The 24205-nt window shown below is 39.5% G+C and overlaps 2 protein-coding genes across 2 annotated transcripts in view; both read left to right on the forward strand.

Moving 5' to 3' along the window:
* Positions 1–4197, forward strand: part of dnajc9 (DnaJ (Hsp40) homolog, subfamily C, member 9) — a 5745-nt gene extending 1548 nt beyond the window's left edge. The window contains exons 5-7 of the mRNA XM_083557411.1: positions 1818–2084; positions 2176–2259; positions 3373–4197. Of these exons, the coding sequence (XP_083413537.1) occupies positions 1818–2084; positions 2176–2259; positions 3373–3477 (456 nt within the window). The 3' untranslated portion in view covers positions 3478–4197. The remainder of the gene's footprint in view (positions 1–1817; positions 2085–2175; positions 2260–3372) is intronic.
* Positions 4198–6604: 2407 nt separating this feature from the next.
* Positions 6605–23767, forward strand: p4ha1a (prolyl 4-hydroxylase, alpha polypeptide I a). Its single transcript, XM_083557126.1, is given in 16 exon segments — positions 6605–6716; positions 10158–10245; positions 10358–10454; positions 10858–11009; positions 11997–12134; positions 12291–12542; positions 14685–14884; positions 15701–15877; positions 16925–16995; positions 19870–19969; positions 21733–21786; positions 22344–22409; positions 22525–22593; positions 22691–22787; positions 23113–23161; positions 23163–23767. Coding segments are annotated over 16 exon segments (1686 nt in total). The 5' UTR covers positions 6605–6701; the 3' UTR covers positions 23224–23767.
* Positions 23768–24205: the final 438 nt, after the last annotated feature.

Genomic DNA, 24205 nt, shown 5'->3' on the forward strand with positions numbered 1-24205 from the left:
GAGAGAGAGAGAGAGAGAGAGAGAGATACAGGGAGTTGTAGTGAGAGAGATACAGGGAGTTGTGGTGAGAGAGAGAGAGAGAGAGAGAGAGAGAGAGAGAGATACAGGGAGTTGTGGTGAGAGAGAGATACAGGGAGTTGTGGAGAGAGAGAGAGAGAGAGAGAGAGAGAGAGAGAGAGAGAGAGAGAGAGAGAGAGAGAGAGAGAAAGAGAGAGATACAGGGATACAGGGAGTTGTAGTGAGAGAGATACAGGGAGTTGTGGTGAGAGAGAGAGAGTGAGATACAGGGATTTGTGGTGAGAGAGAGAGAGAGATACAGGGAGTTGTAGTGAGAGAGATACAGGGAGTTGTAGTGAGAGATACAGGGAGTTGTGGTGAGAGAGAGAGAGAGAGAGAGAGAGAGAGATACAGGGAGTTGTAGTGAGAGAGATACAGGGAGTTGTGGTGAGAGAGAGAGAGTGAGATACAGGGATTTGTGGTGAGAGAGAGAGAGATACAGGGAGTTGTAGTGAGAGAGATACAGGGAGTTGTGGTGAGCGAGAGTTACAGGGAGTTGTGGTGAGCGAGAGTTACAGGGAGTTGTGGTGAGCGAGAGTTACAGGGAGTTGTAGTGAGAGAGATACAGGGAGTTGTGGTGAGAGAGAGAGAGTGAGATACAGGGATTTGTGGTGAGAGAGAGAGAGAGATACAGGGAGTTGTAGTGAGAGAGATACAGGGAGTTGTGGTGAGCGAGAGTTACAGGGAGTTGTGGTGAGCGAGAGTTACAGGGAGTTGTAGTGAGAGAGATACAGGGAGTTGTAGTGAGAGAGATACAGGGAGTTGTAGTGAGAGAGATACAGGGAGTTGTGGTGAGCGAGAGTTACAGGGAGTTGTAGTGAGAGAGATACAGGGAGTTGTGGTGAGCGAGAGTTACAGGGAGTTGTAGTGAGAGAGATACAGGGAGTTGTAGTGAGAGAGATACAGGGAGTTGTAGTGAGAGAGATACAGGGAGTTGTAGTGAGAGAGATACAGGGAGTTGTAGTGAGAGAGATACAGGGAGTTGTAGTGAGAGAGATACAGGGAGTTGTAGTGAGAGAGATACAGGGAGTTGTGGTGAGCGAGAGTTACAGGGAGTTGTGGTGAGCGAGATACAGGGAGTTGTGGTGAGCGAGATACAGGGAGTTGTAGTGAGAGAGATACAGGGAGTTGTAGTGAGAGAGATACAGGGAGTTGTGGTGAGCGAGAGATACAGGGAGTTGTGGTGAGCGAGAGATACAGGGAGTTGTGGTGAGCGAGAGATACAGGGAGTTGTGGTGAGCGAGAGATACAGGGAGTTGTGGTGAGCGAGAGATACAGGGAGTTGTGGTGAGCGAGAGATACAGGGAGTTGTGGTGAGCGAGAGATACAGGGAGTTGTGGTGAGCGAGAGATACAGGGAGTTGTGGTGAGCGAGAGATACAGGGAGCTGTGGTGAGCGAGAGATACAGGGAGCTGTGGTGAGCGAGAGATACAGGGAGTTGTGGTGAGCGAGAGATACAGGGAGTTGTAGTGATTGAGACGCATTGAGTTTTAGTGGCATTAGATATTTATGGGGTGATTGCACTAAAAGATCTGCCAGTCTGGTCATGGGTCCCATCAGTAGATGATTATTGTTGGCTGTGAGATTTAGAGCAGGGTTGTGACTCTGTGTTAGCTCAGAGATGAGGCAGAGTGAGTCCAATTATTTTACCAAACCCCCCGTCTCGTTTTACAGTCGGAGCCTCATCTGGAGAAATGATCTGAATGAATTATTCTCCCATCGTGCCAAACTAACGTCTTGCTATCATATAAACACTGTGTTGTGTCTCTCAGATAACTTTGCAGGACATCATTGATTTTGAGAAGCAGTATAAGGACTCTGAGGAAGAGAAGCAGGACCTAAAGAAGCTCTACATGCTGCATAAAGGAGACATGGACCACATCATGGAGGCAGCACAGTGCAGAACTCATGAAGATGAGCCTCGTGTGCGGGAGATCATTCAACAAATCATAGATGCTAAAGAAGTTCCAGGGTACAAAGGGTTTATTCATGAATGTGGCAAGAAAAAAGCCACTCGCAGGAGGAAGGTCAGTGGTTTGTCCTTCATCTAAACTTTTCAGCCTGCATGTGGAACTTTGTCTGTTTGTAGCATTAATGTTGCACATCTGCGTTGTCTAGGCAGAGAAGGAGCAACAAGAGGCTGAGGAGCTCCAAAGAGAGATGGGGCTGAGTTCAGAGAACAGCCTGGTAGCCATGATCCAGGTGAGAGAAATACTATGCCTGGAGAAACTTGTGGGGCAGGATGACATTAAATAACATAAACCAAAAAAAGTCAGCAGTATTTTAACTGACCTGCGCTTCAGGCTACAGCCTTTTAAATCTTTAAACTATCAGTCGTTTAACTTCATAAAAACTTCATTCACAAGAAAAAAGTTCATTAAGAATCCAGAGAATGTTATTCTCCTTTAAAAGCAAACCGACCCAGCAAGAACTAACAGCTTTAGGAAAATGCAAACAATAAAATTAATTTAGTCGATTAACATTTCTTCCACCTGACTAATTTGTTTACCTCGACTCCAGAGAAATCTTTTGAGTTCGCTCTAAACGTTTATCAAATCAAACCGATTTATGCAAAAGAAAATGTGCGGCGCTCCTATGAATCGCGTATACTGCATTTGGGATGTGCAGCTCCATAACTGAGGCCGATGCAGTTCACATCTCAAAGCAAATCCAACAAGATGCAGCGGGAAAACGATGACGCTGCAATTCAACATGGTACAGATCGTTCATTCTTATTTCCTCGGTCTCTGTAGTCTCAGGACTGCGTCTGATCACCATCACTGCACCTCAACATCGTTTATCTGTAATAAATGGACATTCGGTGCAACCCAGATGAGGATGAGTTCCCTTTTGAGTTTGGTTCCTTTCAAGGATTCTTCATTATGTTGTTCTAGGGAGTTTTTCCTTCACCACAGTCGCCACCAGCTCGATCATCAGGGACAAACTTACACATATTAATTTTTAATCACCACATTATCTGTGTAAAGCTTAACTTTGTTTACTTTGAGACGATGTTCATTGTTAAAAGCGCAATACAAATAAAAATGAATTGAATTGCGACGCGTCGTATTCACGTAGCAGCGGCGGTGCTGAGAAAACGTCAAATCTGATCTGCGCATCAAATATTGCGCAGAAATTATTGATCACTTGCTAAATAATAAAAGTGTACAAATGGCACATATACCCAATTTATGCACCTAAGGATACAGTTCCACTCTGCCTCATTTCTCTTTATCGATGCACCTAATATGGAATTTTTAACTTGTTTGTTATAACAGTTGATTTGTAATATTTGTCTGTTACGTCTCTTTGTAGCAAAGACAGAAATCCAAAGAAAAAGGTTTTAACTCTCTTATGGCAGATCTGGAGGCCAAGTACTGCCAGAAGTCTTCCAAGGGGAAAAAGGCGAAGAAAAACTGAAGATTGTAAACATGAACCAGTTTTGTTTAGATTGAGTTCAGTCTTCTCACATTACTGCCTTGTACACTTCAGACAGAAACACATTTTAGAGCTTTTTATGTAATTAGTGTTGGAAATGGACCAGTTCTATATTACATCTGTATCAGACCAATATGAAGATTTCATTCAACTGAAACATGTTGCTATACACGTTCCTTTAAGCTGAATTAGTCTAGAATTAGACATTTGTGTGACAGTATTATAAATGCACTTCTTCTAACTCATGCCTGAGGTGTTTTTGTTACTTCGCACCAGAAGCGTACAGAAAAGAGTTCAGGTCACCGAGGGATTCGTTTATTAAATAATTAGTGTTCTGTTATTAATTCAGCCAAATATGGACTGCATTAGATTGATGATGAAGCTTTAGTTGCTCTTCTTGCTTTACAGAGCTGTATGAGATCTAACCCCTGAAGAAGTCATTTAAAACACATGCTGTACAGAACTATGGCTAGTTGATAAGTAAAAAAAGTAGTTTATTTGAATAAAATACAGCTTGAAATAAATTAGAGCGCGTTTGTAACAACAGAACAATGTTTTGTACGGAGGATTTAATAAATATGGACAGTTCTAATTTCAGAATGATCCTAAACTTCTGTCAGCAGGTCTTTATACACTTTTTGTAGCACTTGTACTGGTTTTGCTTTTGGCAAAGTGTAAATGTAATAAATGTTGTTTTCTTCACTGGTATGGTTTTACATGACTGAACAGCATTCATCCTGTTTTGTGGTTTCTAAGGCAAATATGTCTGTACATGAAAAGTGTACATTTTGCAAGATATGAGAATCTGATTGAGAAAAAACGGTCAACCTGTACAGACAACAAATATTCCACAGTAGCAACAATTTACATCAGTGAAATGTACATATTTAAATCCTTCAGCATCTTTCAGTTCCTTCAGTGAGATCTTCATGGAGAGATTTGTTATTACACAATATAAAGGAAACTGAAAATCATTAAACAAGTCTCAAATCCGCACCAAAATCCGCCATGACGCGCACATCTGGCAATTAAAACCATCCGTGTGGAAACATAGCAAAGGTCTCCTGATGATTTACATAATTTAAACCATCAAAATTACTTTAAAACATTTACAAGAATATTTAGTTTATTTTTAGTTTTATTTATGTTCAGTTTGGTTTGGTAACAATAAACATTTGCATAAAGCATTGATATTTGTCCATGTTGATTAGAGTATTAAAACTATTAATTTAAGGTACATTCAGAACAGATACAAATGTACAAAATCATTGCCACTTCCTGCCATTGCCAACGTTTTTAACGACAGCCAAGCGATATGGATTCCTTTTTTTTTTTTATGTCCAGCTTCAAGAATTTCTCTTAAAAAGAAAATCCTGACAGTTCTGAATAAATAGGGAGGGAATGAATGAAAGATGGAAGGAATGAAGACTTGTTAAAGTCTGCTGAAATAAGTTAAGTAGAACATCTTTGTAATATTAGATATTAAACACACATCTGTATTAACCAAATGGCGTCTAACAAATGTAAATTATTTAATAAAATGTTTCCATTTATTTAATTTTATTTGAACAGTTGAACCTGTGTCCATTTAATTAACTACTCAGTTTAATCTAAATATATTTTTTTTTAATTAATTTCGATTTATTCCATTGTATTTTCATTTACTAAAATTTTGTATAAAATATAATACTGTTACACCCCTATATGTATAAACTTTAAATTTTCTGAGTTTGATGCATCAACCTTTGTAGCTATAAACTCAGTACAAAATACAATAAAACAGCCAGATGAGGATGAGTTCCCTTTTGAGTTTGGATTCTTTCTAGATTTCCTCCTTATAATCATCTCAGAGAGTTAGTTTTTGTCACTGTTGTCTCTGGTTCACTCATTCAGGATAAACATATCAGGGATGATTAGTAACGCAACATGTTTGATTTGTAATGTCATATATTAAATGTTACTAAGGTTACAATTGTATAAAAGGCAGTAGAATGGGGATGAAGCTAATTAGAACTGTGTGTTTTAAGGTTTGAATGCACACTTTCCAGCCAATCAGATTCGAGTATACAGACAGGTTTCATTTAGAAAGCAGTCTACATGCATTGTAACAGCACCCAGTCTGCTTCCACTGTAACACTGTAACTCTAGCACTATAACTTTACATTTGAATGTCAGGTTATAGTGCTACAGTTACAGTGTTACAATGTTACAATATTACAGTTACAGCGTTGAAATAGCACAAGGTTACAATGTTACAGTTGCTAAAATAGTATAAATGAGCAATATCACAATATTGCAATGATACAATGTTGGTGTTACAATGTTACAGTGTTACAATGTTCTGCAATGGTACAATGTTTGTGTTACGATATTACAGTGTTAAATGTTACACTATTAGTGATACAACCTAACAATATTAAATTTTTACAGTGTTAGTCTCGGAATGTAAGGAAGGTTATTTATTGACTTTATCTGGTAAATATTTCCGGTACATTTCCGGTTTGTTGTACATTTGCTCAAGTAACTGCCTTTTCCAATAAACGAACACATGGGATAATAAATAACTTCAAATTCTCAATTAACAACTCGAAGTCTGAAATTCCTGCTCCCAGCCGTGATGATATGACGTCACTGTGGAAACTGTATCTACACCAGGTAACTGAACAGCGTGGTTCTAACAAGGAGGCATCCATATTTTCCCGTTTCCCAAGCCGCCGGAGTGTGATTAGTGGATCAGGGCGCCCCCTGCTGTACGGAGTAATGATAAGCACACAAAAACAGGTCAGATAAAGAAAGATACCATTATTTTAAGGAATATCTTAGATGATTGATTTTATTTGTATTAGTAGTAGTAGTAATCACAAGTTATTTATAAATGTATTTTTGTTGTTTCTGGTTTTAGTGTATTGTTTAATTTTTTCTCAATTTTTCTCATGATTATAAGAACTAACCTGGGGAAGGAACCCATTTACAGAGTTGCCCTAAACTCGATGCCATGTCCACGCCTGGTTTCCTTCCTCCAAAAAAAATTTAATAATAATAATAATAATAATAATAATAATAATAATAATTAAAAGTCAGCAGTGCAGTATAATCATTCCGCCAGCAGGGGCGACACTGTGCAGCGCTGCAGTCCCTGGATCCGAGCGGGTCCGACTGGAAACAGGGCAGTATATCAGTAATCCACTGGTTTGGTCTACAGAATTATGCGGAAAATAACGGTACGTTCTTTTTTATTATTTTTTTAAAAGTTTATTTCTATTTGTATAAAACACACACACACACACACACACACACACCAAGTTTTGTAAACGGGAGACTGGAAGAGTCTAGAAATTTCTCTGTTGGCTGAATATATCGCAGTAGGAAAAGCATTGAAGGCTGGATTTTTATGTTATGTTGATATCATCATTCTTATTATGATGATTATTGTTATTATGTTCCTCTCCTCACTGCATCTCTCTGTAACGTGGTTCATGTGCGCAGTGTTTGTTATTGAAACACTGTAACACTGTAACATTGTAACATTGTAACACAGCCAAGGTGTCGGAGCTCAGCGCCAATTTCGAGGAAAGAAAGTTTTTGCAGCAGATTCGGTCCATTAGACTTTTCCTGGATTGCGCAATCCGGAAATCAGGAATCCGACACAATCCGGGGGTATAACTATAAATAATGATCAGACACATAATCACTTCACCAACACAACGTGTTTGTGTTTGTTTACAGCGAGTCGGATTTAGGCCAGACACTGTTCTGTGTAGAAATCCAGGCTGTTATGTGAACCTGAGTGAGAAAACGAATTCTCTGGGAATAAAATCTTTCTTTATACCGGTTAACAAACAGGTTAGATCATTTCTCCATTCCTCCACTTCTCCATTCCTCCACTCCTGTACTCCTCCATTCCTGTTCCCTGGGGCTCTGTATTCTTACTATACGGGGGTTGGGCTGGGGACGTGGCACCCTGTCGTCTTATTGAAGCATGTGTACATTCCTTACCCTTACACACTGATCTCACACTCTGGTTCTGATCGTTACAGCCAGACTGAGACCGATCTGGTTCTGGACCCAGTTTGAGCTCAGCATGGTTTCGAAAAATGAAGCAAGATTCGAAAAATGAAGCCAAATTAAAAATGTATGATATGATAGGTGGGGAGGTGGTAGTTTTAGTGGTTCTGGACTTTGGATTTGAAGGTTGTGGGTTCAAATCCCGGCCACACCAAGCTGCCAGTCCTGCAAGGCTTCCAAGCCCATATCTGCTCGGTTGTATGAATGAGATAACTGTAAGTTGTCATAAATGTAGGTCAGTGATTAAGTTATTGATTGGAAGGTTGGGAGGTTCAAGCCCCAGTATTGCCTTTGGGCCCTTGAGCAAGGCCCTTAACACTCTGTGCTCTAGGTGTGCTGCATCACGGCTGCCCATTCACTCTGACTTTAGTTTCCTAACATCGCTCGGATATGCGAAGAAAGAATTTCACTCTGCTGTGATGTACATGTGACAAGTAAAAAGCCTCGTTTTATTGATGTTTATTGTGTGCATTATTAAGAAAAAGACCTGAATATTTACACTGAAAATGAAGGCTGGATGTGACAAATGTCCCATAAAGAAGAAGTGAAACATTTTGCTTACATTTACATAATTAACATTATTTGTTTATGTTCTTCCCTCATCCTGAAAAAGGCTGATTTAAAGTAAACAGGACTCACCTTCTTGCTCCAAAGTCTGGTTTCGAAAGCTTGCATGCCCATTCGATGAGAATTTTCAATGTAACTGTCTGCAGCACAGACTTCCTGGAGTTGCCCACTGCCTTTGACATGTCATGGTTTAAAGATGAAGGACCTCTGGGTGAACTTTCAGGCTGGTTTTTTTTAGGGGAACATGGTGTAGTGGACACAGGTCCCCTGGTGGTCTAGTGGTTAAGATGCAGCGCTCCCACCGCTGCGACCCGGGTTCGATTCCCGGTCAGGGAACCATCCCCAGCCACTCTTAGTGCCGGTCCCAAGCCCGGATAAATTGGGGAGGGTTGCGTTAGGAAGGGCATCCAGCGTAAAACATGTGCCAAATCAAACGTGCGGAGGATCCGCTGTGGCGACCCCTAACGGGAGAAGCCGAAAAGAAAGTTTATGGTGTAGTGGACACAGGTACCTCGCTTCTTCTAGAAAAGCCGGGACAATTTGGTAACATTCATATTACCATAGTGCAAAGCGGTGGTGACTTTCCTTCGTCTAACAGTTCTTGCAGAAGGGTACTTAAGGAACTGGGTCCATATGATACTCATAATATTTGACATTCAAGAAACCTTTTACTTAGGACTTTTGTGTTTATGTTTAGCAGATGATCTGAACCAGTCATTTTGTTATGAGTTGCTCAGGTCTTCACTCCTGTCTATTTCTCCTGCATCATCAATTATGTCAACTTGACAGGTGTTTATGATCTGTGCTGGAAGCAGGAGTAATGAGTGAGTGTCAGCGATCTGACCGACTTGATGGTCAGACAAGCTAAAGAAACAACAGTTTTAGCATTTACTACTGATCAAAAGTGGTACATGAAGAACCAAAGAAGAACAAGTGGTGAAAAAGCGAGGGAACCAGGGTCATTGGAGCTCAAGTAATTTACGAAGTGGCATCAAAACGTTTCGAGACTAATGGAAGGAACGAGATCAAACCCCGAAAATGTTGTAACCATTCAGCAACTTGTGCATGATGATTGTCAGTGAACAGTTCACATGATCTCACTTCCGCACCCATCCTACTCGCCAGATTTGACTCTAGTGGACTTCACCCTCTCACCAATCAGGAAGAGGAAGACTTCCAGTACACAATCCAGAAGTGGCAGGAACGCTGGGGGCACTGTATTGCTGTGTAAGGGGGCTATTTTAAAAGTGATATGTAAACATAAATAAATACTTTCTTGTAAACAGAGCTAATCTCAACTTTTTGATTCCACCTCATAGATGGGGAGAAAAGACCAAAAGCTTCAATTTGAAAGACTAACATAATTTTTGTAGCACAAATTGCTAAAAAGTTAATACTGGCTAAGGTAGAATGGAGTCAGAATGCAAGACATCGGAGCTCGCTACATATACATATTTTGTAAATTACAATGTTCACTCCTGTACTCGGTTTTCTTTTACACACCGCACTGTGTAATATACAACAGGTTTAATGGCGGCGATATTTTGTGCTACACTGTCTTGTTGTCTTTGCACCAGGTTGCAGACGATGCACTTTATGTGGCGAGGACACTTACTAGTCCTGTGCTCTGTGTTTTTCTGTTATGTAGCTTTATGTTGTTAAATGTAGCATCAGGGTTCTGGAGGAACGTTGTTTCATTTTGCTGTGTACTGCATCAGATATATATGGTTCAAATGACAATAAAAGCTACTTGACTTGAGTTGACTTGACTTGACTTGACTTGACTTGAGTTGAGTTGACTTGACTTGACTTGAGTTGACTTGAATCTCCAACGAATCCCGGGATGCTGTAGCTGTGACATGTTACAATGCTTCCTAGCCATTGTATAAGGTGAAGCAATTTAAAGTATACAGGAGAATGCATGGGGTTTTAACTTTTAACTTTAACTTTTTAACCCTGTCCAATGTTTCCACACTAATGTATTTAGTAGTGTAAAAATCTATATAATTTTTGTATATTTATGTGTCTAGATGGGGACTTGGAGTGTCTGGTGTGTGTTGCTGATCAGCTCACTTCTTCCCTCCTGCTCCGCCCAAAATGACGTCTACACGTCTATCGGTCTGTTGATATTCATAAAACGGATTGCTAAGTCCATTGCATCATTATTCATTTAGCATAACATGCAATTAAACCCTTCTATTTATGCTATTTATGCATGTTATGTCAACAGGCCAAATGACAGATCTGCTGTTCGTAGAGAAGGACCTGGTGACGTCTCTGAAGGACTATATCAGAGCTGAAGAGCGAAAGCTGAAGCAGGTCAAACTGTAAGACGTTGACCGTGTTCCCTTTTTTTTGCTCATTGAAACCTTATTTCAAAGTAGACACTTTGAGTAGAAATATATGAGTCACAGAGTGTTATACGATTTATTGTTACATAGAAATGCTCTAAAGTCTATACCCTCTAATCTGTTAATTACAATGACACCAGTTACTTGTGTGTCTGTGAGCTCGTGTAATGCAGCATCAGCAGGATTTCAACTGATAACTAATGCAAACTGATGAAAATGAAGCCTTTTGATTCATGACAGTTCACATTATACAATTGTACATCAGTGCATCATGTTTGTTTCTCAATAAGATGGTCTTCTCTATTGACACGAACAAAAGACCATCTTAAGCCTCCTTCTTAAGTAAAACATTTCATGGAGGTGTGAATGTGTTTTCCAGCTGGGCTGAGAAACTGGAGACACTAACAGCCACTGCCACAATCGACCCTGAGGGTTTCCTTGGTCACCCAGTCAATGCCTTCAAACTGATGAAAAGGCTGAACACAGAGTGGGGTGAAATAGAAGACCTGGTGCTTAAGGACATGTCTGATGGTCAGTGTTTCATCTATTTTCCTTTAGATCCTAAAAATGTTTTACTCCATGCTAAACGTTCTGTCAAGGTTGCGTTGGACTGCATACAGTTCCCTCCGAAACTATTGGAACAAAGCGATGAAAAGATGAATTTGGGAAGAGAGTTCAGAATCTCAGCTTCATTTCCTGGTCTTTATATCTACATTTGTTGAACAACATGAAACACAAAAGACCATCCAATTGTTAAATGAGCAAAAGTATAGGAACGGGTAAATCTCAAAGTAAACTAAAGTGTTTCTTTCAGGTGTTGTGGTTTGTGGGTGGTTTCTCCAATCAATCTACTCTTCAGTGGGTGAAATACTCAGTTTGGCTAAGATCTGGTGATTGTTTTACATTCACAGATGAGTTTCTATGTTTTGGATTATGAGCAGACTCTTTCTTTTTCACGCTTTTGGCCTTTCCCTCGCTTTTGTTACAGGTTCACTTTGGTTTCAGAGCTTTTGTGGCATGTCTTTGTATTTATTTGCAGATTAAAATCTAGCCTTCCATTTCCTACTGGCTCGTGTTTCTATCATAGATCTCCATGTTGGCTTATCCTTTTTAAAAATCAATCTTCAGAGGTGACACTGAAGGTAAAACTCAACAAGATTTGATGTTGAGAGCCATTCGTTGTTGAAACCTTCAATCTAAAAGGATACACCTGGGTAACAAGAGACTCTTGTCAGTCACATGATCCAGCTTTTCTGCTCACCTACAGACTGGGTGGTTTGATACAAAATGCTTTGTTCAGTGTCATTTAGCACATGTACATATAAATACCAGGAAATAAAAGTTACAATTCTAACTCTCTGCTTATTCATCTTTTAATCTCAAACCCAAATTTCAATTGTTTTCAGCAAATACAAGTTAATAGTTCCCACTTTTCAGTTTTGGATATTTTAATTGAATCCTAAACTCTGTCTGGTGAGGCTAAATGTATTAAATAAACAAATCTTTCATCTTATACAGGGTTTGTTTCCAACCTAACAATCCAGCGGCAATACTTTCCTAATGACGAGGATCAGACGGGAGCAGCCAAAGCTCTGCTCCGGCTTCAGGACACCTACAAACTGGAAACACATGCTATTTCCACTGGAGATCTTCCTGGTGAGTGCACATTTTAGGATTGAGTTGGGGAAAAGAGAGTGCAAAATACACTTCTTATAAGTATAGTTAGGATATTTTGACATTGTCATGCAGGCTTAAATATGAGTTATTGGCTTGAACTTGGTTTGCTACAAATGATGGTTTGTGCTTTCATAGGCTTGCCTGCAGATGTGCCATATAAGAGCACTCTGACCGTGGAGGACTGTTTTGAATTGGGGAAAATTGCATACTCCGAAGCAGATTACTATCATACAGAGCTGTGGATGGCACAGGCTCTGAGACAGTTGGATGAGGGTGAGGTGTCCAGCATTGATGCTGTGACTGTCCTGGACTACCTGAGCTACTCTGTATACCAGCAGGGTGAGCTTGAGAAAGCCCTGGAGTATACCAAAAGACTATTGTCACTCGGTAAGTCCTGCCATAAGATTATTTAAATTGTAAAACAAAATACACAGTTGTGTTCACAATTGATAGAGTTACTGTCAGAACTCGGACTATTCTCTAGATATGGTGCTTCCTAGAGGTTGATAGATTTTACCAACAGCTAGGTACTTGCCGCTAACCGATTAATCAACTGTTTTTTTTCCAGTTTTTAAAATGGATCCTGGATAAAAACAAAGATAACTCCAGATAAAATATTACTGAACTTTATTTTTTAAAAGAAAAACAGTATGGAATCATGAAAATGTGCTAAATGAAATATATATATGAATTATATTAATAAAAAAAAAAAAATACAAAGACACATTTAAACTGAAACATAAAGTAACACTCCAAATAATTAAAAACAGTAACATGCAAAATGTATACACAAAAGATGCTGCAAATAAACAGATGCCTCTAGAGGTCACTCTCGTACTGTATAACACAACCCGGAAAAACTATCGGTGTGGATTTTTCGCAGATAGCTGATATTTCCAGCAATCAACTATTTTGGTGCTGATTAATCGGCAAGACCAATGAACTGGTTGACCTCTAGCGCTTAATGTTTTAATGGCTGGGTTTATTTATATAGTGTCATTAACAATGGACAATGTCCAGATGCACTGTAAAAGAAAACTCTTACTTCTGCCTCAACTATTCGAGGTACCAACAAACAGCCTTGACCATTTGATCAAAGTAATGTCTAAATGCTGTAAATGTAAGTATAAAGTATGCATTGCAGTTCATCATAGACCAAATTTTACTCAGGCAGTGCTTTATCAGGAAATAATAGTATTTTATAATAAAAGAATAGTTTAACTGGGACACAGTGTAGTGAAAAGGGTGACATGGTCATACTCTCTTCTCAGCTTGTTTATGCATCTAATGCAGCATCCAGACAGTAATGAAGTACAATTATGCAACATAGTGGTAACAAAATGTCTAATACCCTCTACAAACTCCTCCGTTTGTTTAAGCAGGGTATTTAAGTCTTTACCCAGTGCTGTCTCTGGGTTATGATGGGACCAAAATACAGACTTATACATTTCATGAATTGTATTACTATGTACAAGCAGGTATGAGCATAAATCCTGTGCTACAACATTTTTTATTTATAATCTTGGAGATGAAGGGGATTTTTACTATTTTACTATTTACTGGTTACGTTCCAAAACCGCCCGGCATATTAGGACACGTAGATCATCCCCCCAACACACTTTAAACACACACAGAGAACATTTGCAAGAATACAGTAATTATATTTTTATTGATACATTTCATTATTTCAACATAAAACAACATAAGACTGGGAAAATCAGCCAAACTAATTAGTTATGTGGCAAATGCAATTCCGCGATAAACCGGGTGTAAAGCGAGGGATTACTGTATTCTATAGCTGACAGGGTTAAGGTGAGGGTTTTTTTATTAGGTGTTTGGTCCAGTACCCAAGGTGAAGAATTTGATGAGGAAATTAGTGAAATCAGGCGAGTTAAACATTCTAATTGCTGATAAGATACAATTTTAATATTTGTATTTTTATATATTTGTATTTGTATATAATTATTTTAAAAAAGAACAGGATTATTTATGTTCAGCTCTTCTTAAAATGGAAAGATAAACTGCAGTGATTTTCAGTAGGCTCACCTTCTGAGCTCTTTGAAATACCAGCAGTATGTTTTGATGCCATTTTTTAAAGTGTTTTTATCTGTGTTATTATTTTTCTTTGAAATGGAGCTACATTATTTAGAGATTAAATTCTGTGGGGAATTGGGGTCAAATGCTGATCTGTGGGGTCAAATTGTACCATCAGATGGTGATCTTAAGAATTTTGATAAAACACGCATTAGCTGATATTAATGAATGTATTTGAACTAGCGTGTCAAGCATATAGTATGAATATAGCATGAATATAGCATGAATATAGCATGAATAAAAAAATTATAATTTTATATTATGACTATAAAACCTATAAAATAAATGAAACCATGGAAACCCAGGTTCAGCAGGCTTTGTTTATCTTGTAATGCAGTGTATAATTTATGGGATGCTTGTTGCTTTGTAGAAAAGGGCTGTGAATTATTTATGTGAAACTTTCTAACATCTAATATAATATTTCCTGCTGTACAGATGCAGCTCATCAGAGAGCCAATGGCAATCTGAAGTACTTTGACTACCAGCTGGCAAAGCAGAAAAAAGCAGAGACTGAGCAGACTGGAACAGAGGAGGAGAAAAAGGAGCGAGAGAAGAGAGAGGTGGACAAGGAGAAGGGCTTTTTTACAGAAAGGGGGAAATACGAGCAGCTGTGCAGAGGTGAAGGACTCAGGCTGGTAAGAGTTTAAAATCATTATGTGCCTCCTTTGTTTTAGAAAGTACAGAGGAAGAGACTTTACAGCCTTTAGCCGATATAATTCAGACCGTAGTCTTTGCATGCTGATTGATAGAACATATATGGCCTGGTACTGGACAGAGCGAGAGTATTTTTTAGAAAGATATTCCTTCAGTTGGTGGTGGAGAGTTCTTTCAGAATTACTCCAAACTCTTTCATAGATGTTTATTCGAGTTGATATCTGTGACTGTGACTCCTCAGTTAGCTACTGCTGTAGGATGTAGGACGGCTGACTTACAGGTGACCAAATTGCAGAGAAAATGAGCAAATAAAATTCATATGTATGCGTGTTTCTAATGAGGAAAGTGGTAGCACAATGGTTACGACATTGGACTTCTGATTGTAAGGTTGTGAGTTCAAATCCCAGCACCCTCAAGCTCCTGCTTCTGGGCTCCGGAGCAAGACCCTTAACTCTTAAAAAAGTAATTCTGTAATTCATATCCGAATAATGAACCTTCATTCAAAATCACTTTCTTTTTTTCCTCCGACTACCAACTAATCTAAAATCAAAGTCAAATGTGTCTGCTCAGGCGTTTTACAGGCCACAGGGCATCTTAAGCTTTTAGTTTCTGTTTATTGTAGTAAAAAGCATATTCTAGAAGAATCTCCACTCATTCTGTTTCTCTGTTTGTGTGTACAACCATGTTCTTTGAATAGTTAACTGTTCATTGAACCCAGTTAATTAGCTGGACTGATCTATGTTCAGCTTTTCAGGACTGGATTTCTAGTTTCTTACTGTTCATTCTGATCCACACAGACCCCACGCAAACAGAGTCGACTGTTTTGCCGTTTCTACGACAACAACAGGCACCCGTACTATGTGCTGGGCCCTGTGAAACAGGAGGATGAGTGGGACCGGCCTCGCATTGTACGCTTCCACAACATCATCAGTGAAAGAGAAATGGAAAAAATAAAGGAACTGGCTAAGCCCAGGGTGAGTTTGAGATCTACAGCTCTATCAGGTTATAAATGTTTACATTTAAAATCAGTTATGCATGTTATTTGATTACTGGTTATTAAATGGATCAGAGATCACAGATTTTCAAGACTAGCGCTAAGAATCTTATACGCTAATCTTGAAAAACAGACAAATTTTACACATCAGTTAATTACAAAGCTCAACCTGAACTAAAGAATTATTCCAAAAGTTGTGTTTTAGTTTTTGCACTGAATTCCCAAATTCCTCACTGAGCCATAAGATATTACAGGTAACTTAGATGTGATTTTGGTGCTGCTAATGCTAAAGAACTGCATTTGGTTTAACACCAAATGTGGCGTTATGCTGTAACATGCTGTTGTAATGCGGTTTTATAGATAATGCTATTGCCAGCACAACGTGGCCTTGTGGTTCAGGCTAAGACATGCGTTCATTTACGAAATATTGGCCCTCGTTTATCTAAATAAGTGCAAATGAATATATATATATATATATATATATATATATATATAATGTGTGAAATGTTTTTTCGAAATATTTACACATTTTGTTTAAATGAAAATCCTATAATTTTGAAAAAGTTTGTATTCTACCTTTAAGTGTGTGTACATTTAAAAACAAATGTAATGTTAGAAATGTAAAATTGAATACGACTTAATTTGCATGGATTGCTGCACTTTTATTTAGGATTATATTAAGTTTTAAGTGTAAAATTCTCATTTTTTGTACATTTATTTGATAAAATTTGGCGAAGGTCTTTATACTGAGTGACTTATAAGTAATCAGGAATCACAAAAAATCAGTCGCAACTATTTTAAGCCTCCGGTTTTCAAACCAAATTCCGCAGGGTTTACCAAAGTTTGGAAGAAACCTTTGTAAATCCAGCAGAGTTTGATTTTGGTTACATTTATACATTTTTTTTGAAAAGATAAATAAATGGGGCGCATTGAGGTTTAGTGTAAAGGGAGCATTTTAATCCCCAAACCAATGTACATAATTGGTATAGTGAGTAATTCGTCTCCTCTCGGCCGGTTGGCTTCACAGCTGCGCCGAGCCACCATTTCCAACCCTGTCACTGGTATACTGGAGACCGCCAGCTATCGTGTCAGCAAGAGGTAAGACACCTATAGGCGCATTTTCTTCACCACATTCTGCCTCAGCAACTTTAGCAAGACAGGACACACAGGGGGGCACTTCACACTTCTGCAAGCGTGTTGAAAATCCATTCCAAACGTGTTTTGTGGGGTTGAGGTTGGGGGGATTGTGCAGGCCACTTGAGTTCTTCCACTGAAACTTTGGCAAACCATGTCTTCATGGAGCTTGCTTTCTGTATAGAGGCACACTGACGATCTACACAGTAAAAACGAACCAATGTTCCTTCAGATGTAGCACTTAGAGACCTGAGGTTCTACACAAGAAAAATAAAGATCTTTAACAAGGACTACATAAAGCAACATAAACAACACCGTACTATAAGAACAATAGAACAGTGAAACTTAAAATTAAATTTAATGTAGATCAGTGGCATCTGTTCCAATACTTGTGGGCATACTATCATTAAAGGTGATGTGTTCTGTATTATTTGACAAATCTACACAAAATATCAGCAAACGAAAGCTGAAATTCTGATCTTTTGTCTCTCGTTCATCACAAAACCAAATGTCTTTATTGAAGAGCCAAAATGACCTTATACTGTGAGTGAGTGACTGCATACCCAATGGCTGTATTGTTATCGTTGTTCAGTAAATGATTAGGTTTCTCCTTTGCAATTCCTTGTAGGGCAGCCTAGTTTTTAAATCAGGCTTGAGGCTTTTCCCACACTGATTTTACAGCCATCTTGAAACTGGTGCTTTTTTTGAAAGGAGTGTGCAGGCTGTTCCTCTAGGTGTCGCTAGTCATGTTAGGGTTGCAAGGCTGAGCTGATTTAGTTCTTGTAAATGCAGATGTTCCCTGCAGATGTCAGGTGCTGCTCACCAAATGAGATGTAAATGGGAAATCTTTGTGGGCATGCTTGCTCTTACTCTTTCCCTCTTTTCCTCTTTTCCTCTTTCTGTCTTTCTCTCTCTCTCTGTATTCGCTGTGCCTTCTTCTTAGCTCAGGCGTGCCACTGTGCATGACCCCCAAACAGGGCAACTCACCACAGCCCAATACAGAGTCTCCAAGAGGTAAGGGGCTGAAGGTGAAGTGTAGAAGGTCAGGATGTGTGTGTCTATTTATTTTTTCTGTGGTGATGCTCTTGCCATACGTTTCTAGTCTTCTGATTTGAAGCACATCCATAACATGATGCTGCCATTAGCATGCATGCTGCCACCAGGTGGCTGCTGCCACCAGCATGCTTCAAATTAAAGGTGGTATTGCGCTTACTCTTGTTCATGTCCGGTCAATTAAATTTGTCACAATAGTGCTTCATGCACCTGAACTCAATTTTATGTCTTAGCTAAATCAGATCTTTTGATTTTAATAAAAAAATGCTGTGCCTATTGTTTATACATTATATGGACAAAAGTATTGGGACACCTGACATGTCCAGCCATGTGCGGTTCTTTCTCAAACCATTACCACAAAGTCAGAGGCACACAATTGTATTGGTTGTCTTTGGATGTTGTCACTTTAAGTTTTACCTTTACTTCAACTAGGAGACCCAAACCTGTTCCAGCATGACAATGCCTCTGTGCACCATACAACTACATGAAGATATGGTTTACATGGTATGGAATGGAAGGTCTTGACTGGCCTGCTGTAGATCTCTGAAACACCCTTTGGGATGAGTGTGAATGCTGACTGCACCCCAGGCCTCCTCGCATCACCTCATCTCTACATCAGCACCTGACTTTACAAACACCTTTGTGGCTAAATGAGCACAAATGTCCACAGGCGTACTCCGAAATCTATTAGAACATTTTCCCAGATGAGTGGAGGTTACTGAAACAGCAGTCAGATGATCAAAACACATATATACCAATCTTAAGTTCAGGTGTTCACAAACTTTTGTCCATTTAGTGAATCAGTTTCTGTCACTCCTGATTGATTTGTCTCTAGTTTTTTATTTTGTTTGGGTCTTTGTCAATGTTTGTAGCATGAGGAAGTATCTGCAAGCCAATCAGGTTGCTCAGGTAGTCCAGCTCCTCCAGGATAGCACATCTATACATGCTGTAACAAGGAGGTCTGGTTCAAAGCAGTTTCAAAGCATAGAGGAGATGCCAGGAGACATGTCGTTACATGAGAAAAGCTGTACAGGGCTGTAGAAGAGCAACAGCCTAGCAGAAGGATTGGTATCTGCTCCTTTGTTCTAGGGGAGGGACTGACAGAGCCAGAGAAAATGACCTTCAGCAGGCTACTGGTTCAACAGGTCCATTAGACTGTCAGAAACAGACTCCATGAGGGTGGCTGAGGGTCTGATTTCCTCTAGCGGTTCCTGTGCTCAAAGCCCAACACTATGGATTGGTATTTTGCCAGAGAGCATTTTGGCAGGTCCATCACTGGAGAACTGATTAAACGGTTTGGCAGTGGGTCAGTCATGGTTTGGGAGGAATTTCCTTGGTGGGACACACAGACCTCTACATGCAAGCCCTTACTGCTGTTCATTAGCAGAGTTAGAACTTAGACCTCAGAGCCATTGTTAGACCTTACACTGATACAGTGGGTTCCTCCTGGTGCATGACAGTTTGTTGCCAGTTTTTGGTTATGTAAGATGGAGAACAGGAGAGAACCACTAGAGAAAATGAGTTCCCTACTCATTAGAAACATATTATTGTGCTTTTAACTCTGCTAGTTTTTCTTTACTAAAATGGGAAAACACCCAGCAATGATCTCCCTACATAAGACTAGTCTATTCTAAAGCTTATTAATTACACACCTCATGCTGTCATTTCCTCTAAAAATCACTAAAAAACTCATTCTTGGCAATGATGATTTTACCCGTATATGATTGTGCCTGTTTTTACTACTTATACAGAGAAAGACTGACTGATTTGGTTTTCTGCTTGCAGTGCCTGGTTAGCAGCATATGAGCACCCAGTGGTGGACCGCATTAATCAGAGAATTGAGGACATTACAGGTTTGGATGTCAAAACTGCAGAGGAACTACAGGTGCGACATTATGTGTTTGTCTGTGTTTTAGCAAATGATTTTGTTGCTATTCTGAAAAAATCGAAATTTCTGCATTTCTTTAGCCCCTTCCATAACGAGGTACTCCAAAAGAGCTCAGGTGCTTCCTGTTTGTTCTGATTAGCTCTTATTTCTGGACTCAACAATTCACAGTGCATTAGTCAGACATTAAACTAAAGCTAAGATCTGAACCTTAAAACAACTTTGTAGGACCTAAATATGACAGTTCATAGATGCTCCCATTCATTCTGATAAACATGAGAGAATCTAACTGGAAAAAAAAAAAGAAACTGCTCAAAAAGAAGACAAAAGATAATTATTGCCAGAGGGGTTTGTTCAAAGCTCTAATTACATATCTAAATTTCAGCTTTGTACATTTGTGAAAATCTTGACTTACACTCACCGGCCACTTTATTAGATACACCTGTCCAACTGCTTGTTAACGCAAATTTCTAATCAGCCAATCACATGGCAGCAACTTAATGCATTTAGGCATGTAGACATGGTCAAGACGATCAGCTGCAGTTCAAACCGAGCATCAGAATGGGGAAGAAAGGTGATTTAAGTGACTATAAACGTGGCATGGTTTTTGGTGCCAGACGGGCTTGTCTGAGTTTTTCAGAAACTGCTGATCTACAGGGATTTTTACGCACAACCATCTCTCGGGTTTACAGAGAATGGTCCGAAAAAGAGAAATTATCCAGTGAGTGGCAGTTCTGTGGGCGCAATGCCTTGTTGATGCCAGAGGTCAGAGGAGAATGGCCAGACTGGTTCGAGCTGATAGAAAGGCAACAGTAACTCAAATAACCACTCGTTACAACCGAGGTATGCAGAAGAGCATCTCTGAACGCACAACACGTCGAACCTTGAGGCGGATGGGCTACAGAAGCAGAAGACCACACCGGGTGCCACTCCTGACAGCTAAGAACAGGAAACTGGGGCTACAATTCGCACAGGCTCACCAAAATTGAACAATAGAAGATTGGAAAACGTTGCCTGGTCTGATGAGTCTCGATTTCTGCAGCAAAATTCGGATGGTAGGGTCAGAATTTGGCATCAACAACATGAAAGCATGGATCCATCCTGCCTTGTATCAACGGTTCAGGCTGGTGGTGGTGTAATGGGGTGGGGGATATTTTCTTGGCACACTTTGGGCCCATTAGTACCAATTGAGCATCAATGCCAGAGCCTACCTGAGTATTGTTGCTGACCATGTCCATCCCTTTATGACCACAGTGTACCCATCCTCTGATGGCTACTTCCAGCAGGATAACGCGCCATGTCATAAAGCGCGAATCATCTCAGACTGGTTTCTTGAACATGACAATGAGTTCACTGTACTCAAATGGCCTCCACAGTCACCAGATCTCAATCCAATAGAGCACCTTTGGGATGTGGTGGAACGGGAGATTTGCATCATGGATGTGTGGCCGACAAATTTGCAGCAACCGCGTGATGCTATCATGTCAATATGGACCAAAATCTCTGAGGAATAATTTCAGTACCTTGTTGAATCTATGCCACGAAGGATTAAGGCAGTTCTGAAGGCAAAAGGGGGTCCAACCCGGGAACTAGTAAGGTGTACCTAATAAAGTGGCCAGTGAGTGTATATCCATGATAAATGACACATTATGGATTATTGTGTATAGGCTGATAAAATGTGCCAAAACTGAAGGGGTTGAATAATTTCTTACCCTGAACTATTACAATTTATAATATATTATGCATATTGTCTCTTTCTTCAGGTGGCTAATTATGGTGTCGGAGGCCAGTATGAGCCGCACTTTGACTTTGGACGGGTGAATAACTTTGTCATTTTACTTTAACAGCTCTCAGCATTAGAATTAGTAAATATGAATCTCAGTTTCCTATGGAATCCCATGCAATGGTTTCAGCACTGCTTTATTTTCTCCCACGGAGCTGCACATTGATTTCTATCAAAGAATCTCATTCAATCAAGTTAATTAAATGAATGAAGAACATATTCACTTCTCTGGAATGATTAAAGGCAAATGATTTGGGACAGTAAAATGTGTAGGATCATAAAATCTATAATAATAATAAGTCATGTAAAGTACAGAGAATTGTGAAACGCTGGTTTATAGAGGTATGAAAATAATTAATTTGGGTTTTTACACACAAAAGAAATCACTATGAATTAAAAAAGTGTTTATTTTACTATATAAAAACCAATTTTTAAATGAAAGAGTTTACTGAAGTAACTGGAGCAGGAGCCTTCTATTGGAAGCTGTTTGAAATGATTTCCAGACGATTACTGAGAGTTTAAATGCAACTCGAACATTTATTGTTTTCTGTTCATACTAATCCTAACTTTATACTTTATGATCTCTGCTAGAAAGACGAGCCAGACGCCTTTAAGGAGCTCGGCACAGGGAACCGCATTGCCACCTGGCTCTTCTATGTGAGTGAGTTTAGGGCAATTAAACTTTGTACTTGTTTTCCTTCTCATATGAGGCTGATATTTTACATTACTGTTAGAAGAAGTGGCCTAACATGGGCGAATGTTTCTTCTGTAGATGAGTGATGTGGCAGCAGGTGGTGCCACAGTCTTTCCAGATGTCGGAGCAGCTGTAAAGCCAATGAAGGTACAGCATGTCCATGCGAGTGGAACAGGACTTGTCTTAGTCAATCCTGATTATTACAATTTTCTGAAGAAACTCCTTTTATTGATTTGTTGTGCAGGGTACAGCAGTGTTCTGGTATAACCTCTTCCCAAGTGGAGAGGGAGACTACAAAACAAGGCATGCTGCATGCCCAGTACTTATGGGCAATAAGTGGGGTGAGTGAGCAATAGGTCATCTTCATTTCAGCTCCTATTCTCTTACACTACATGTGCTTTTTTTATGTATACATCTCATTTCTAGTTGCAGTTAATCATTACTTGTTTGTTTTTAGCAACAAACAGCATCATTTGCCATTTTTCTTTTAGATTTAAATCTGTTGAAATGGTTCCTTCTGTTAAACATCATAGTAACTGCACTAACAATGGCACTCCTTTGTTCATAACCATGAAGCTTTTTACTGGAACATTGGAGAACTTTTAAATCCCTTTCTTTCATCTTATTTCTTTGTTTTCAATTTTTTTTCTCTCTTTTTTTATGTAGTCTCAAACAAGTGGATCCATGAAAGAGGTCAGGAGTTCAGAAGGCCCTGCCTTAAGTCAGACTGATGATAACCGTCCTCATCCCGTCGTCCATCTCACGTGTGTCAGATGAGACCTTAGAGATTACACCCTGATGACACCCCCATCCCCTTCCACGTTGGCCTTCAACAATCATCTGCCATATTTTAGTTTTTATTTTAATGTGCGTGTGTCTGCCAGCAAATTGATGCCATTGGTGCCTTTTATCATCAGCTCAGAATAGCAGCAGAGAAGAAAGCTGTCACGCATGACACTCCAACTTTCCAGGTCTTAATATAGCTACGGGGTACTATAGGGTAAATCTCAAACTTTTATACACGGTACCAGATTGAACCGAACTCACAAATGAAAAGACAAGACGTTTCAAACATAAACCTCCTTCATCAAAGCATTTCTTGCACAAAAACTCTACACTCCAAATTGTATCTATTTCTGTGGATAGAAGTGGGATGTAGGTAGAGCAGGTAGTGTGTGAGATTCCAGTGGAGTACTTTGCAATATGTTCTTCTCACTTTGTGTGTTTATGTGTAAAGATTAGAATTATTGCACTGATTATCCTGTAGGAAAGTGGACTGGAACTAAGGCTTATAAGTCTGAATACAGGGCTTTATACTCTTCTTTTTTTTAATGTCCATCATACCCCTCTTTTCCTCCCTCTCTCTCCACCACTCTTAAGCCCTCACACACATATCCACCCACCCCCTGTCCCATCTGATGCCAGGAACACTGTACAAGGCTTCACTTGCACTGAGGTCATTCACATCAGGGCAAACAAAATGACATGTTTTAAACCAAAGGTACACTGTTTGTTTAAGGTTATTCTTCCCTCAAGAATTAAAGAACAATACATGCCCAAGAATTAAAGATATCCATCTGCGGGCTTTTCTCTCTTTTCGTTTGAGACTGTAACACTCTGTAACATGACTCCATTTCTCTCTCTCTCTCCTGTTATCCGATCAGGAAATAAAGCCTCTATTTATATCATTTAATGTAGTCTTTTCACTCCAGTGAAGATTTGTGCTCAAATGCTGTACAAATATGTGAACATTGTTTAC

Source organism: Silurus aristotelis, assembly GCF_946808225.1.
Source record: "Silurus aristotelis genome assembly, chromosome: 12".
Classification (NCBI taxonomy): Eukaryota; Metazoa; Chordata; class Actinopteri; order Siluriformes; family Siluridae; genus Silurus; species Silurus aristotelis.